This window comes from Atta cephalotes (genome assembly GCF_000143395.1).
Source record: "Atta cephalotes unplaced genomic scaffold scaffold00007, whole genome shotgun sequence".
Classification (NCBI taxonomy): domain Eukaryota; kingdom Metazoa; phylum Arthropoda; class Insecta; order Hymenoptera; family Formicidae; genus Atta; species Atta cephalotes.
The window spans coordinates 4,750,835-4,766,778 of record NW_012130071.1 but is presented as its reverse complement, the minus strand read 5'-3'; the positions used below and the strand labels follow the sequence as shown (position 1 = coordinate 4,766,778).

Here is a 15,944-nt window from a genome sequence, read left to right as displayed (position 1 = left end):
TCCTTACCTAACTACGTTACTACGACCACTACTACTAAAACCTAAAAAAACTAAAAAGTAAATTTAAAAATTAAAATAACTAATAGTAGTATAAGAAAATAGATATATATATATATATATATATATATATATAAGGGTGATCAAACCTCTGATTAAGTTAATTAACTATTTTATTAAGTAATACAAATATAAAAACTTATATTAGTTATTAGAATTATTTTCAATATATCAAAAAAAGATTAAGAATAACGAACTGCATATTAGAGACTGTGTTAAGCGATTCTGTAATTTTTTGTTGGTAGAGTTAATTATCGATTAAGTTGATTTAATTGAAGTTTGGTCGAAGTCACCGAATGCCCATTTTTACCAATGTGGATTAACTTTAATCTTAGTGTAACGAACTTTTATACAAAATAAAATTATACTTTATAATAAAATTGTACTTTTTATTTTTTCTTAGTTCTAAGAATTAGATAAAAATGAAAAGCAAGTTAAACAGAGATTACAATTAATGTTAATTTATTTTGGTAAAAATAAATGTGTCGTCCCATAATTTTTTTAAATGTACTTACAGACGTTACACGTTTACTGTTATGTGGAACTCAATTTCCATATATTCCATGAAACACCAAAAAATTCGATAGAGTACATAATAACCAATCATGTTTTTTTATATTCTTTTAAATTCCAACAGAAATAGCAAAAGTCGCAATTCATTGATGGTGAATATGTAAATACATGAGACATGGAAATGAGTTTTATGTAACGCATAACGCTTCTAGTAATTACATGATAGATATTGTGAGAAAAATCTGTACTATAGTACATCCTAAGTTTTCAAAATACATTCAAAATACATATAGTACATCCTAAGTTTTCAAAATACATTCAAAATGTATGTATTTGCAAAGATTCATGACACACAAAAAACTTAAGCAGTAAAACATAAGCAATAAACAAATCGATTAATCATAGTAGAGACCTTAAAACTATAATAGTGGAAAATCCGACATATTTCCTTACTGCTTAAAGGCTTTACAATAAACCATTGTCTAAATTTAAGTCTTAAATCGTAAAAAAACTAACCAATTATAATCGATTATTCTTCTCACATTCGATTGTGATTAACAAATTTCTTATGGCTTAAAGATTAGATAATGGCTTATTGTAGAAAGCCTCTATTTAAGTTATACTGTATATCATGATCCTAATTCTATTTTTGCTTACCTTCTCCATCAAAGTAGATACTGAGGTACCAAATCTTTCTGCACGTTTTTTCAATACTTCATATGTAGTAGGCTATGAAAAATTTATTGATAATTGTCATAAAATAATTCTAAATTATTTTATCTTGATAATATAAACTACACCGTAAATTATAAATTGCTTACCACAGGTGTCTTTATAGATGCAGCCGATTTATTATTTTGATTATTTACGTTAAAACGAGCTAATCTAGCCTCTTTCTTTGCCGCCTCGGATAATGGCATTCCAAATTTCTTAGCTCTCATTTCCAATCTCTATTAAAGAATTAATACATTTATATATTAATATATAAATAATATATAAATTATAAATAATATGATATAAAACAAGCGCATTCACATCGTATATTTGAAGCAAATGAATTTTATTACTTGGTGATCTAAATTCTAATGGATAAGAATAATATAATTTTTAGCTACCTCTTTCGTGCTGAGCTCGGATAGTTTAATAATTTTTTTCTCCGGCGGGGCGTCATCACTTTCGATCACTTTCACTCCTTTATTTTCCTTCTTCTCCATTTGGTCATTCTTTATTTCTTCCAATACAGATTTGCGGTTTAGCACTATCTTTTTTGCATTGGAATTGTTGGTTATATTATCTATAGACAATTTTCGCTTCTCAGGGGTCTCTTGTGAGTCTGGCTTACTTGATAATTCTTCTATTTCTTCATCCTGTAAATAATCCAAAATTTTTATGTATGTATTAAAACAAAAGTTAATATTATGTAATATTATGTATATACATATATATATATATATATATATATATAAAATATTTAAGTTTATTATTAATTATTATAAGTTATTATTATTAATATTGTAACATCTATACAGTACACTTACACCAAGTACTTCATCTTCATCTAAAATCTCTTCCGTAGTTTCATCTAAAGACAATGCAGCATCTATAAAATATAAATAATTCTTTCACAAAAATATACCTAAGATATTTATATTGAAGGAAAAAACTGAAATATAGCAATAGCAGAACCTCCGTGAATTGCTAACTGGAGTCTTTCTACCAATTCATTTTTATTGCCTGCAGTGGAAAGTCCTCGTTGTTTTAATTCAGCCCTTAGATCAGCTACCTAAAAGATACAGCAGTGTAATAGAAATTAAAAGAATTTTAAAAAATGTTTTGAAATGGCTATTAATTATGCTTCATCCTATTTCAACTGCAAAAATTATAATTAGTTAAAACTACAGAGATTATGAGAAAAAAATTATGGGAGTTATGATCTGCAAAGAGGAAATTATACATATTATAATTGAAACAGAAACTCAACATGATTTCATTTGCCAAACATATTTTAACTAATTTTCTATTCACCAAGAGAATTCTTTTGTAAGAAGACAAGAATAATGAGACACAAAATTGATTTATAATATTACTATAAATAAAAGCATCCATTTATTTGCCAATACATTTTATTATTAATTAGCTTTTCTACTATATCAAAGATAGTCACAGTTTTACAAACATATTTTAATTTAAATTTTTTTTCTATAAGCCATTACGAAAGCTTTAAGCCTTAAGCCAATTACAGTCGAATGTAAAAAAACTATGATCAATTTCTTATGGCTTAATAATGCTGATTCTACAATAAGTCTATAGAAGTCTTAATCTTAATTAGTGAAGTTGACCAATCAATGTTAGTCATATAAGTTGGCTATTGGTCAACTTCACTGATAAGACTTAACTACTAACTGTTGACTCATTACAGAATCAACATAACACACATTAAAATTTATAGGTGAAGGTTTATTGTAGAAAACCTATAAGACTATTAATTAAGGCCTTAAAATAAGAATGAATTATGAATACTGCTAATAATCTTACAAGCATGTTTTAACTGACTTTCTGTTTATATATATAAAATGATTATTTTATAATAAGAACAATGAGAAATGAAATAAAATTATAATATTAGATACAAGATAAAAATATGTTTGTTAGTACACTTAGTTATTTCTCTACTAAACAGTTATAATCTTATAAGTATATTTTAACTGACTTTCTGTTTTTTTCATCAAGTGAAGTATTTTATAATAAAAACAATATGATAAAATTGAATATCATCTACTATAAATGAAAAAATACCCATTTGTTTGCCGCTACACTTTGTCACGCTTTTCTACTATTAAAACAAACATAATCAGCCTTACAATTCTAAGTAATTGTTTATTTTACGTTATATATTATAGCCAGCAATAATATCGGCCACCGGTGACCGTCGTATGTTAAAATCGACAGCGGAAGTGAGTGTGATCGGGAGCAATTGGGAGCAATCGGAAGCAGCGACTTTCTAGACACGAGGAAGCTTGATTAGAATATCACCGAGAAATAGTAAATAGTAAATTTGCGAAACAAGGAATTAACTTATAACATTCACCTTCATTTTCGACAGTTCAGTTAACCCTTTCTCATAAGACGAATCAGCCATCGTGCGTTCAAATTTTTTCCGAATCACAAGTACGCTACTGATGGTCGATTAACATCTCATCGCCACTTACGAGCGTTCGTTTCTTCGTATCTTTCACTGTTACAGCCTTCGCATAAATGGAACCAAATGAAACGACGACACGACCGGGTACAACACGCCTGTTTAAGCGGCAATCGCAGGGATGCAACTGATGCAACCGTTTACGAATGCAATCGATCGATTGAAAGACGAATGCACAGTAAAAACAACCTAAAAATGAGATGGTAAAAGCAAGAAAACAAATTGCATCTTTTATCGTAGTTGTTTAGAGGGATGCGCATTAATTGTTATCTATTTTTTTCCTCAGTTGTTATCGCACAACTCTTAAAGAAGTGCAACGCGGTGCAACGTTTTAAGTTGGCGACACTGATCGTACAACAGCAAATAGCACTATAACCTTCAAGATAAATCGTGAAACGATAATCCATTGAGATGGTTGACGAGTCAACGAAGAAGACTTTGAGTAATATTCCGTTATTGCAAACGAAAGCTGGCCCCAGAGACAAGGATTTATGGGTGCAGAGATTAAAAGAAGAATATCAAGCTCTGATTAAGGTGAGAGAATTAACACGATTCTTTTTCACTTGCAAGTTTATAAATGTCACACTTCCATATGGAATAGTTTTTGTGTTGCTTAATTTATAAATAGTATAATTTAATTTAATTTTTAATTTATAAATATTAGGATTTAATTTATAAATATCAATTTATGTGACGAGACATTATTAAGCAGCACACATACACACACATTCATTCTAAAAATATTTTATGTAAGATAAGTTATAATTATTAACTATGTTCGCAGAATGGCTGTGTTCAACAGAAAAAACAGCTTTGCAACAGTTATAAAATTCTTGGATATGATTGGTTTATATATTTAGATCCTGTGAGGAATTAAGGGCAAGATCAATTATATTAAAGAATTTTACAACAGTTACAAAGTTGTTTTTTCTGCTAAACACAGCTATTGTTTATTTTGCATTGCTTATTTCTGCTAGAAGTTTTCTTCTCTCAGACTATATTCCTCTAGAAACTCTAGATAGTCTGAATTTAAAAGTGCAATCCAATTAGTACAAAGGAAGCTTCCAATTAATACATAATTAATCATATTGTATAATCTTTTTTATTGCTATAGTATGTCAAAAATAACAAAGAAGCAGATAATGACTGGTTCCGGCTGGAATCAAACAAGGAAGGCACTAAGTGGTTTGGCAAATGCTGGTACATTCAGAATTTCCTGAAGTATGAATTCGAGATAGAATTTGATGTGAGAAACATTACTTTTTACTTTTTTCTTACTGTATTTTTTATTTAAAGAAAAATAAAAAATATTACCTCCAATATAGAATTCTAATTTTGAATAATATTTCATTAATATTTATTATAATAAAAAGTTAAAATTATTAAAACCTAAAAATGAATCAACATTTACAAAATTTAAGTAACAGTTTTTTCCTTCTCGAACAATTCTAGATTCCCATCACATATCCCACAACAGCACCTGAAATTGCTTTACCAGAATTGGATGGTAAAACTGCAAAAATGTATAGAGGTGGTAAAATCTGCTTGACTGATCACTTCAAACCATTGTGGGCTCGCAACGTTCCCAAGTTCGGCATTGCTCATGCAATGGCTCTTGGTGTAAGCTAAATACTTGATTGCATATATTTAATAATTGAATGCATAATAAGTGAAAGCATTAATCCTTCGGAGCTTTTGACAAAATCTAACGCAATTACTGACATTAGGTCTATAAAATCTACTTAATTTATATAAATTATTTATATATTAATTTTAATAAAAGGCATTAATTAATTTCAAGGAACTAAAATAACTTACATGAGAAAGAATTAAATATATTTTATTTATAAAAATAATCAAAATTTGCAAATGTAACATAAAGAAAATTGAATTGACTTTTTATGAAGAAATTTATAATTGAGTTCATATCAGCTCCAAAGGTTTAAAAAACTTAAATAAATTTTTGTATCAAGATATTTTCATAAAAAATTCTAATTCTGTTAATTCTTTATTTTAGTTGGGACCATGGCTAGCAGTAGAAATTCCAGAACTTATAGAAAAGGGTATTGTAGTTCACAAGGACGAGGAAAAGAAATCGTGAAATGACAATGGCAGAAATAACAAAATGCGAATGTTGAATAAGTTAATTTTTTATGCTTATCATTCAAAAGGAAGAGTTTATACATGTTAAGTTTTTACATACGGTATAGAGTATTATTTACATTGTTCAAGGCGCGATCAAATAAAGACTATTTAATACAGGCTATTTATCATCGTCATCCAGTTTTATCTTTTTGCTTTCTTTAACGATTTGATCGAGTCTGTACAAATCCTTGAGCGATACTTGTCCCGTTCCCCTCCTAAGAGGCTTCGGTTGAGACTCATCCGGTTTCCATCCCAACATATATATTATCTGAAACGTAGCAGGAATGAATGCTGTGTTATCTTCTTTCGTTTTTCCGTAAAGCTGGTTATATATAGATGCGGCTGCAATTAACGTATCTCTCGACAGATGCAAATTGCGATTTCTAGCTGCATTATTCTCAGCCATTCCTAGATAATAAATTGCATAATATATTTACATTGTCTGTTGTAAAATATTTATTTATTATTAGTAAAGAATTTTATATTTTATAACGTTATCTACCTTTCAGGTCCCACATAAGCTCGAACATACTTGGATAACCAATGACTATCTCGTCAGTATCAATAGTCAACATAGTAAAGTTCGCTCTTGTTAGTAAAGATCCAATGTCTCTGATTTGCACGAATGGTGAGATGTGTGGCGAGATCCCACCGTATCTTTCAAATTCAGCTAATTGCAAGGAACTTCTATATTATCAGAATAAATGCCACAAATAAACACAAATAGAATCTGAAGCTTTGATTTAAACCTGGTAATGTTATCTTTACCTTAATTCGTAAAGTGTATCACCACCAAATACAGCAGCCATAAAGACTCCATCATTTTTTAAGCTACTGTTGATACGCTTGAAACATCCAGGAAGATCATTGATCCAATGAAGACTCAGACAACTGATCACCATGTCGAAACTGTCAGACTCAAAGGACAGATTCTCTTCATCTATGACTTCCTTCTTGACCCTTACACCCTCTGTGATCTCAGCCTGCTGCAGGAGACTCGGACTCATGTCGGCCAGCACCAATTCCTCCACGGACTCACTGAGAATCCGTTTGGACACATGGCCACGGCCACATCCCAGATCGAGGACTCTACCAAATTTTCGTTTGATATCAAATATTCTATCTGCCAGCCTGTCGCCCACCTCATCCTTAATGTAGTCATACAACTGGACATTAGCATCCTTGGCGGCGCGTTCGCGCTGCAACAGCTTTGCATTCCTATCGAATACGTTCATCGGACTATCGGGTGATAATGCGGACATCAATGCAGCATTGCATGTACCATTAAGATTATGTCTGAGTCTCAGTAGGTTCAGCTTACCGCATAATATCCAGCTTCTCCCATGAAATGGAATCTTTGATGTCATTTCTCAATCTCACAATGATTTCGAATGATTTTTTTTTTTAATTTAAAATTGAACTAATTAACTTTTCTTGTTTTGAAATATATTTATCCCTTAGACACAATTTTATTTTTTTTCCTAATGCTTTTTCTAATTTTTTATAATATGGAATATTTCATCATCATAATTAACTTATTGATATTCTTTTAGATATTATTAATAACAGTTTACGACTTAAATCGACATCAACTAGATCAGCTGTTTCAGTTACTCTGGTTTATTCCCTGTTATTTTTTGTGAAAATTGAGGTTAGGAATAATCTTAACCTATTTCTAATCTTAACTTGCAAGAGAAATGAACAATATTATCAATGAAATATAAACAAAAGTAATATAAAATTTATGATAAAAATTAATTATAATATATATTATTATATATCTTATTATAATAAACTTTGCTACAATAATAAGATTATTATAAGATTATCATATATTTTATCAAAATTTTACATATTGACAATATATATTTTATTATATTTACTACAAGTTAATTTTCTAAATAAATTTTATTCATAAATAAGTGTCTATACTAAGAGATAATTGTAACATGATATAAATACAGTTGTAAAGCGATATGTATATACAATGATATTTTTAGTGCAATTGCATCTTTTCTTCTAAAAGGCCTGTTATCTTTAATATGAATTATTAAATATTATATAATAATTGTATTATACAGTAATATTATTAAAATTAATATTTTTGGAAATATATTGAACTTTTTATATTCTTTTGAAAGAAATAAGTATTCGCAATGGTTTAAAACCACCATTATGTTTTGAAGTTACAGTGATTTGATCAGGCTGTGGTCAAAGTCTCGTTACAAATGCTTTGAAGCTTTGATGGACCAATTAGAAGAAAGAATTTTACAAACTGACCAATTAAAAAACATTTCAAAACATTTACAACATCATGTTGACCATACCCTCAATCAGAGAAAATTTTTACCATTGAAATTAATGGAGAAAAAATTTTTCACTTTTCACTTTCCAGCCTAAGAATAAAGTTTCACGATTTATATCCAGAGAATCAATTCTGTATCTTGAAACGAGGTGAAAATGATAAAAGTGAACTAATTTACTAGAATACTGATAATTTCATTGGTCAACACCCAGTAAATTTGCTAACTTTTGTAATTTTCACCTTGTTTCAAGATACAGAATCGACCCTCAGATTTATTCTTTTTAATTGTCAAAATTACCAAAATTAATTAATAAAAAATTTAAACTAAACATCTTCGAAAATCATCAAAACTGGTGGGAAACCACCAAATTGCCAACACTGCAGAATAACGAGTATCAATATGGCGTCACTTCGGTGGCGCTGCAGTTGACACCCCTCTTTACGGTGTCGACGCCGTACTTTGCGTCGCGTTTGGTGAGATACCGCGTTTTTATTCGGTAAAATTTACAGAAATCCTTTGGATTTCTAGTTAAAAAAATGGTTCAGAAAAAGGTAAGATTATCGAATCATCGTGCGCGAATAATATTTTTGTTAAGCGGCATCGGCTGCATCGAATATCCACGTTTGAATTGGTTCGAATCTCGAGCATGTTCTCCAGCGTGTAACTCAAAAATATGTTTTCATTCCACAGTCAATTAGTTCAGTAATTATATAATGTGATAATTGCGGTCCTCTGAAATCTTACTTTTGCAGAAAAAAATGGTATTTCTGGATACAACGTTCAAGTAAATCATTCACGTGACATCAATTTAACATTTTATAACCTAATTTTATACAAAGTAATTTCGTAGATCTCGGTAAAAAATGAGAGTGGCGTTCAGCAATAAATGCATAATTTTCATGAGATAAAAGAGATTAAATCATTAGATTCTTAAAAGATATTTCTTGCATAAAAATATTTCTAATTTAATTCTACAAATTTCATTAAAATTACATGAATATATTACAAAGAAATGTATTAAAAGTCTATTGTATTACACATGAAAATTAATGTTTATTTCTATTTTCTTTCATAATTTCAGCCTAAGAAGAAGGTTGGGAAAAAGGTAGCTGCTGCACCATTAGCAGTCAAAAAAGTTGAACCGAAGAAAGTGACCAATCCACTCTTTGAAAAACGAACACGTAACTTTGGCATTGGTAAGTCAGTATAATTTTTCTGATTAATACTAGTAAAATTCTGTTTATCTGCATTCACTAATGTAAATTAAATAAAGATAAATTCAGAACATGTTCAATTTCAGTTTTCTAAATTTCAGTTTCCTATTATTAGAATTATAAGTATTGGTAAAAGGGAAAGCAAGTTAATCTCTATTATTTAAATCTCTTTCGATTATTGGAACTATTTTATTCCCTGATAAATTTGAATAAATAGAGTTATATTTTTGCACTTTATAATCTATATAGAATAGTCACACGTACTGTGAAATTCCATTAAAATTTAGGCCAGGACATTCAACCGGCTCGTGATCTCAGTCGCTTTGTAAGATGGCCCAAGTACATCCGTATTCAACGCCAAAGATCTGTGTTGCAGAAGAGGTTGAAAGTACCTCCGACGATAAACCAATTCACACAAACATTGGATAAACAAACCGGTAAGATATATATTCCATGTATAATTTAAAGAATTTTTTAATCCTATATATATATATATATATCTTCCTATTCATATACATATGGAAAAAATATAATACAATATTGTTCTTATATTATAGCTACACAGTTATTTAAGGTATTAGAAAAGTACCGCCCTGAATCAGCAGCCATGAAGAATGCAAGGTTGAAAGCGCGAGCTGAACAAAAGATTGCAAAGAAGGAAGATACGCCAACGAAAAAACCAAATGTCATTCGCAGTGGAACCAACACGGTGACTACACTAGTGGAGCAGAAGAAAGCTCAACTAGTTGTTATAGCTCATGATGTTGATCCTATTGAGGTTAGTTATCCATCTGTCTAATTTATAGTAGATTTATAATTTTTATTCTATTTAACTGTGATGCCTGAATTTCTTCACCTGAGAATATAAATGTTTTTAACATTTATATTCAAGGAATGATATATGACACACCTGAGTACTGTCTTACATTACTATATATGTATATTTGTAAGAAATTATATGTACCAACCTAATCAATTTTCTCTTTATTGATATAGATCGTATTATTCCTTCCTGCCTTGTGTCGTAAAATGGGTGTACCGTACTGTATTGTTAAAGGCAAGGCTCGTTTGGGACGTCTAGTTAGACGTAAGACCTGTTCAACAGTTGCTCTTACTCAAGTACGTAATTGTATCCAATTCTTATACTTTTGTTTTAATTTGCATTTAATTAAACTATATTATTTTTATGATGAGTACTCGAGAGCCAATCCAATGATACATTATGAAATTAAAATATATCTGATATACATTTACGAAAATCTGATTTTTCTCTTTTATTTCAGTTTTATTAAAGTATATTATCATTTTAGGTGGATTCTGGCGATAGGGCCAACTTCGCGAAGATCGTTGAAGCCATTAAGACGAACTTCAATGATCGATATGATGAAATCAGGCGTCACTGGGGCGGTGGTTTATTGGGAAGCAAATCTGCGGCAAGGATAGCGAAATTAGAAAAAGCTAAGGCAAAGGAACTCGCGCAAAAACAAGGTTAAGATCATTGCCCAAATTATCAGATTATATAAAAAAATAAAAGATAAAATTAATTTAGTACTGTATTTATTTGATAAAAGTATCCCCACATATATCTCTTTCATTTTTGTATAAAGAATCTTTATTATATATTTTTTAAGATAAAAGAGAATTCCTAAATTAACTATATACAGTTACAATAAATATTGTTTCTAAAATCCTCAAATTCGTTTCTTGATGAGCTTTTCTAGTCTCTTAATTCTTCCAGCTTCATGTTCTGGACTATTATGTACTACATGATTTTTCGCAGCTTCTGCGATATCCGTGTTTTCAGATTGTTTAAATTGCTTAAGCAATTGATCTTGGTCTGTCTTTTTCAATCCCTAAAATATATGTATTAATTACATTTGATTGATGAAAAATATAATAAAAATAGAAATGAATTTTACTTATCGCAAAAATTACCTTCATATCCAAAATTTTTTGGAATTCTGAGGATTGCAAGTCAGGCAAGCGTATATTGCACTGTTTTACGAAATCATTAGGAGATTCAATTGGAGACATTACAATCTTCAATATCATTTCAGCGTTTGCCATACCTTTCACTACAACCTGTATGATAAATAATATATTAAATACGAATATTTTAATAAATTTAATATTGTCTACTTTCTAAAGTATTCAATTACTTTCGTGTATGTTACTGGAGCTTTTCTCTGAATTTGATAACCTGTCAATGGAAGATCCAGTAAAGCTGTTTTCAACATATGGACGTCTAATAATAATTGTTCTGCGCCAACGGCATTTAATGGCTTACATTTAAATAATTGCTGTACTAATTTTGCTATGAAAGAGCTGAAATAAAGCATCAAGTATTAGAGAACTTCAAAAAATATATAAGTACATGTATAAGTATATGATATTTTTATATACGAAATATTTTACCTGGCGAACTTTACACAAAGCTGTGTGAAGTATTTTCTACAAGAAGATAATCTATCTCGTATCGTTGGTATTGTTTGTCGAAGATGTGCTATTATCGTATTAACATAATTACTCTGATCGCCTACGATTTCCACAGAACTCCATTGTACCTAACAAGTAAAACAGAGTTATTTTTATTATATAATATTAATATTATCTCTCTATCAATTATATATTAGTTTTAAATAGAATATGATATTAATTTTATTTCTATATTATAGATATATCTGAATTATGTATAATTAATGTATTATATTATAATTGCACCTTTTTTTTATAAGTTACCTTAGTCATTGCAGTCAATGCAGATTCACACGCTGCTTCCAGATCTTGAACTAGCAACTGAATGCAATTAGAAATCACGCTAAAAATAAATAGCAGAAATTAATAAATCAATAATTAATAATAAATTAATACATAAATAAAAATTTTCTAAAACATGTATATAAAAATTTAAAAAAAGAGAAGATATACTTGTGGAAGATATCCTGTTCTTGAGATAAATTAATTTTTTCTGAACAGCATTCATCTGTCTTTCCACGAAGTTTCTCCTCTAACTGCTGTGTCGTTTCTAAACAATATTCCGCTGTTGTCAAAATACTGAAAAATTATATATTTCACATAATTATTTACTTTGTTCTGTGGAAATAAAAAATTCGTAATATATTTACCAGCATATACGAGATTGCTCTTCTTTGCTAAATCTGGCAGTTTCTCCTTCCTTCAAAAAACTTTGGAAATTTTGAATAAAGCCTGACGTTGATAGATCTCGTAAGTCACGTGTGATATTACTCATGCTGGTACCAATTCCTGCACTGCCTCCGACTCTAAAATGGTTATATTAAAATATATCGAGTTGCATTAAGAGATACATAAGTTCTGAATTACTAATTTCTGAAGAACTGATTTGCACAATTTTTAGACTTACTTGGGTAAATTATTCTGTAAGATCTTTACAGCGTACTCTCGTAGATATTTTTGAAAGGTCTCAGCAAGGCTCAACATGATTAAGCCAGTACTGAGTTGCGTACATTGTAGCATGCATTTCTTATAAAATACAAACAAATCGGCACACGAACTCAAAACACTACTCGGACCTTCAATACCATCAAATTCCTTAGCACCCGGCGGTTGCGTTTTAGAATCGGACACGAATTTATCCATCAGATCTGCTAAATTACGATCCAGACTTTCTATGTAAATGTTCAAGTATGGTTCGAAACATCTTCCTATTAGTTTTTCGAATGGAGACGATCTTGGTTTTTCGTTTTCAACCTATATGTACAAAAGAATAATAAATATTTTTAATGAATCAATAAATAAGAGATGAATGTAGCATATATGTATAAACGGCTTTGATACCTTCTCATCTTCTTCAAAAGGATTTCCCGGGACTTTCTCCACAACTTTATTACTGACTGGCACGGTCTTAGCATCGATAGCCTCCAAAGTGCTGCCGATAAAACGCTTCGACAGTAGCGTCTCAAAATTACTGGTTCTCTGAATCGCGTAAAGCAATAATTTTACATCTATTTCATTACGCCTCTTGTTCATTAATTTAATGAGATCTTCACGCGTGACATGGCAAAATTGTACAGCTATTCGTTCAGAAATTTCCCAGTCTTGAGGAAAAATTATGCCGAACTTCGACTCGAAATCGAGTAAATGTTTCTTAATCCACGCATATCTTCGATCTATTTTATCCAACCAGGCGAAATCCTGATTCTCATCGAACAAATGTGCATATTCTTGTAATTGGATATTTACAAACCAGACAAGCAGATCTTTCCTTTGAAGAAAAGGAGTATTCGAGACATTATCAAAATCCTATTATTACTTAGATGCTACAAGTATCTATATAATATACACACTTCACTTTAGGATGTAATACTGATAATACTAAACATCCTTCTGTCAATTGATTGAAATGTTTTGGATTCTGGCCTGAGAAGGCTTGTTTGAAATCTGCTGTAATCTGCTGGGCTAATTCATCCTGAATCTGACGTACCTTTTGTTTAGACAAAAGAAAACATGTTAAAACATATTAACAGTTAAGAACAATCAATTTAAAAGAAAACATGTTAAAAAATAATTAATTAAACATATTAAAAAAATAATTAATTGAAAGAATTGTCTATCAGTTATCAAAGATAAAACTTGTGCTCCTACTTGATCAGATAATTGTTTCACTTGTGGTATGTCCATGTAGCTATTAAAATTTTGCATCACTTCCATCACTGCTTGCAATGGTAAGATAATTTCTCCATACTGCTTCCTTTGTGTCAATATTCTGAAGAAATATATAATAGATTCATAATTTTGACCAATGTTTAAATAATATTTTATAAAATAAAGCAATATGTGTACTTTAAATTATCCACTCCTTCCACAAGCATGTGCAAATGATTTAGTGCTGTTATTGAAGCAGTAAGATTCTTTTTAGCAAAATCCAGCTGTTTGATGTCCCTTGTAATTTCCTTGACCGCTTCCTCAGATTGCTCCGCCTTGTCTTTTATATCTTTTATATGGATAAATAATTGCTTTATCACCTTCTGTGCATCTTCCAATGCTGCTCTACCATCTTGACCCACGTTTGTCTGACCACGTACGACTGACCGTATCTCTTTATCAATAGTATGTATTTTATTTTCTATTTTATTCACCACTTCGTCAATATTTGACAGCGACTGTTCCGTAGGAAATAACGTGTTTATATGATCCACTACATTGAAGTTAGGTTGGTCTAACGGATCAGTGATAGTTAAGACCTGATAGCAAAAACAACAATGTTAAGTTTGTTTTGCAAAAAACATAAAATAAATACTTTATAGATAATTATACACAAAATTAGCAATGACAGGTAGATGTCAAGGAAGGAGACGATTCAAGGAAAAACAGATGTTGAAAGGAGAATCATTTTATTGAAAAATAGGAATATAAAAATTCAAAGCAGCGCTATTATTTTACACACGGAATGAACACAGCTTGAAAACACTAACGCCTGATGAGAAAAAGACAAAAACTCGCGGTGAATTTCACCTGCTCGATCACTTTCTGCACGTTCTGCGGGAACGTGTAGATCGTAGAACGGAGCTCTTCCAACTCATCCTCCTCGTGATTCTCCATCGTGCTTGATTACGCTGTGGACACGCGAGCGGACACGGACGTATTTCACGCGAGAATCGCGCTACAGTCACCCGCGCGCCGTGCACGCGACAAAACAGACAATTGCAGAATTGCAGGTAGATGTGGGTAGACGTTAGTGGATGTGGCAGGACTGGTAGGTGACATCCATGACATGTTGATGACGTTTGCGCGAGCGCAACTCAAAGCGGCAAGTGTGGTATTGTCGCGACGCAACGACTGAAACAACAGTATAAACAGTAGGGACACTCTGTGTCGGCACTTTTGATCTTCGCGTCGCAATCACATGGCATCCGCCATGTTAACGTTTGAAAAATCCAGGATCGAAAGAGAATATAATGCCCCATGCGATAATCCATTGCTTTGCTCTAAAAAACATAATTAAGGATGCTGTGTCAATGTAAAAATATTATCTTTTTTCACAAAATTACATTTGATTATGTTTAAGTTAATCTCTATAAACTACTTACTTTTTGTAAATTATAAAAACTTACCTTATGATATCTTTGGAATAACGAAAAAAAGTTTGTGAATTTTTACTATTATTACTGCATTATTTAATATTGCACGTAACATAATTTTCCTTTTTTTTATCCATTTTTTAGAAATATTTACGGCGCAGCTCTTAAATTGTCTTCTTTTGCCACGGATATCTGCTTACACGGAATCTGTATAATATACGTTCTTGTCATCTTGCATTTCATTGGATCCGACCCAAAACAAAAGTTGCGCAGCCATACCTGCGCGAACATATTTTTTCGCTGAGTGTTTCTACTGGTTATACTGTGCTGAAACTTTGGATGCAATCCACTTTACGCTGCAAATGTTTTGAAGCATTCTTTGATTGGTCAATTCGTAAAATTCTTTCTTCTGATTGACAAAGTATTTGAAGCGTTAAAGTAGATCATACCC

At 30.7% G+C, this 15,944-nt stretch overlaps 5 protein-coding genes across 5 annotated transcripts; 2 read left to right on the top strand and 3 right to left on the bottom strand.

Moving 5' to 3' along the window:
• Positions 1-1,136: 1,136 nt before the first annotated feature.
• Positions 1,137-3,709, bottom strand: LOC105627003 (uncharacterized protein C31H12.03c). Its single transcript, XM_012208286.1, has 7 exons — positions 3,659-3,709; positions 2,257-2,353; positions 2,109-2,170; positions 1,686-1,937; positions 1,392-1,520; positions 1,228-1,299; positions 1,137-1,142 (listed from the first exon to the last, which is right to left on the bottom strand). The coding sequence occupies exons 1-7, from the start codon at positions 3,707-3,709 to the stop codon at positions 1,137-1,139; spliced, it is 669 nt and encodes a 222-aa protein (XP_012063676.1).
• Positions 3,710-4,180: 471 nt separating this feature from the next.
• LOC105626946 (ubiquitin-fold modifier-conjugating enzyme 1) lies at positions 4,181-5,870 on the top strand. Its single transcript, XM_012208237.1, has 4 exons — positions 4,181-4,303; positions 4,884-5,015; positions 5,222-5,389; positions 5,787-5,870. The coding sequence occupies exons 1-4, from the start codon at positions 4,181-4,183 to the stop codon at positions 5,868-5,870; spliced, it is 507 nt and encodes a 168-aa protein (XP_012063627.1).
• Positions 5,871-6,032: 162 nt separating this feature from the next.
• On the bottom strand, positions 6,033-7,281 carry LOC105626943 (NADH dehydrogenase [ubiquinone] 1 alpha subcomplex assembly factor 5). The gene is made up of 3 exons (XM_012208233.1): positions 6,683-7,281; positions 6,417-6,601; positions 6,033-6,322 (listed from the first exon to the last, which is right to left on the bottom strand). Exons 1-3 carry the CDS (start codon positions 7,279-7,281, stop codon positions 6,033-6,035), a joined length of 1,074 nt encoding a protein of 357 aa, XP_012063623.1.
• A 1,376-nt stretch (positions 7,282-8,657) lies between these two features.
• Positions 8,658-10,981, top strand: LOC105626944 (60S ribosomal protein L7a). The gene is made up of 6 exons (XM_012208234.1): positions 8,658-8,771; positions 9,302-9,416; positions 9,722-9,871; positions 9,992-10,212; positions 10,431-10,553; positions 10,745-10,981. The coding sequence occupies exons 1-6, from the start codon at positions 8,757-8,759 to the stop codon at positions 10,925-10,927; spliced, it is 807 nt and encodes a 268-aa protein (XP_012063624.1). The 5' UTR covers positions 8,658-8,756; the 3' UTR covers positions 10,928-10,981.
• A 47-nt stretch (positions 10,982-11,028) lies between these two features.
• On the bottom strand, positions 11,029-15,014 carry LOC105626945 (vacuolar protein sorting-associated protein 53 homolog). The gene is made up of 13 exons (XM_012208236.1): positions 14,928-15,014; positions 14,256-14,656; positions 14,058-14,178; positions 13,760-13,896; positions 13,251-13,677; positions 12,817-13,163; positions 12,560-12,715; positions 12,363-12,488; positions 12,174-12,252; positions 11,850-11,998; positions 11,594-11,759; positions 11,370-11,516; positions 11,029-11,287 (listed from the first exon to the last, which is right to left on the bottom strand). The coding sequence occupies exons 1-13, from the start codon at positions 15,012-15,014 to the stop codon at positions 11,126-11,128; spliced, it is 2,505 nt and encodes an 834-aa protein (XP_012063626.1). The 3' UTR covers positions 11,029-11,125.
• Between the last annotated feature and the right edge of the window lie 930 nt (positions 15,015-15,944).

Coding starts and splice junctions, on each gene's coding strand:
- LOC105626945 (XM_012208236.1), bottom strand. CDS start 15,014: ATGGAGAATCACGAGGAGGATGAGTTGGAAGAGCTCCGTTCTACGATC. Junction 11,999..12,173: donor CATTGACTGCAATGACTAAG/GTAACTTATAAA, acceptor TTTACTTGTTAG/GTACAATGGAGTTCTGTGGA. Junction 11,288..11,369: donor AAAAAATTTTGGATATGAAG/GTAATTTTTGCG, acceptor CATATATTTTAG/GGATTGAAAAAGACAGACCA.
- LOC105626943 (XM_012208233.1), bottom strand. CDS start 7,281: ATGACATCAAAGATTCCATTTCATGGGAGAAGCTGGATATTATGCGGT. Junction 6,602..6,682: donor GATACACTTTACGAATTAAG/GTAAAGATAACA, acceptor CTGATAATATAG/AAGTTCCTTGCAATTAGCTG. Junction 6,323..6,416: donor GCTTATGTGGGACCTGAAAG/GTAGATAACGTT, acceptor TTTATTATCTAG/GAATGGCTGAGAATAATGCA.
- LOC105627003 (XM_012208286.1), bottom strand. CDS start 3,709: ATGGCTGATTCGTCTTATGAGAAAGGGTTAACTGAACTGTCGAAAATG. Junction 1,521..1,685: donor CCGAGCTCAGCACGAAAGAG/GTAGCTAAAAAT, acceptor ATTCTTTAATAG/AGATTGGAAATGAGAGCTAA. Junction 1,300..1,391: donor CATCTATAAAGACACCTGTG/GTAAGCAATTTA, acceptor AATTTTTCATAG/CCTACTACATATGAAGTATT.
- LOC105626946 (XM_012208237.1), top strand. CDS start 4,181: ATGGTTGACGAGTCAACGAAGAAGACTTTGAGTAATATTCCGTTATTG. Junction 4,304..4,883: donor AATATCAAGCTCTGATTAAG/GTGAGAGAATTA, acceptor TTATTGCTATAG/TATGTCAAAAATAACAAAGA. Junction 5,390..5,786: donor CTCATGCAATGGCTCTTGGT/GTAAGCTAAATA, acceptor TCTTTATTTTAG/TTGGGACCATGGCTAGCAGT.
- LOC105626944 (XM_012208234.1), top strand. Junction 9,872..9,991: donor AACATTGGATAAACAAACCG/GTAAGATATATA, acceptor CTTATATTATAG/CTACACAGTTATTTAAGGTA. Junction 10,213..10,430: donor ATGATGTTGATCCTATTGAG/GTTAGTTATCCA, acceptor TTATTGATATAG/ATCGTATTATTCCTTCCTGC.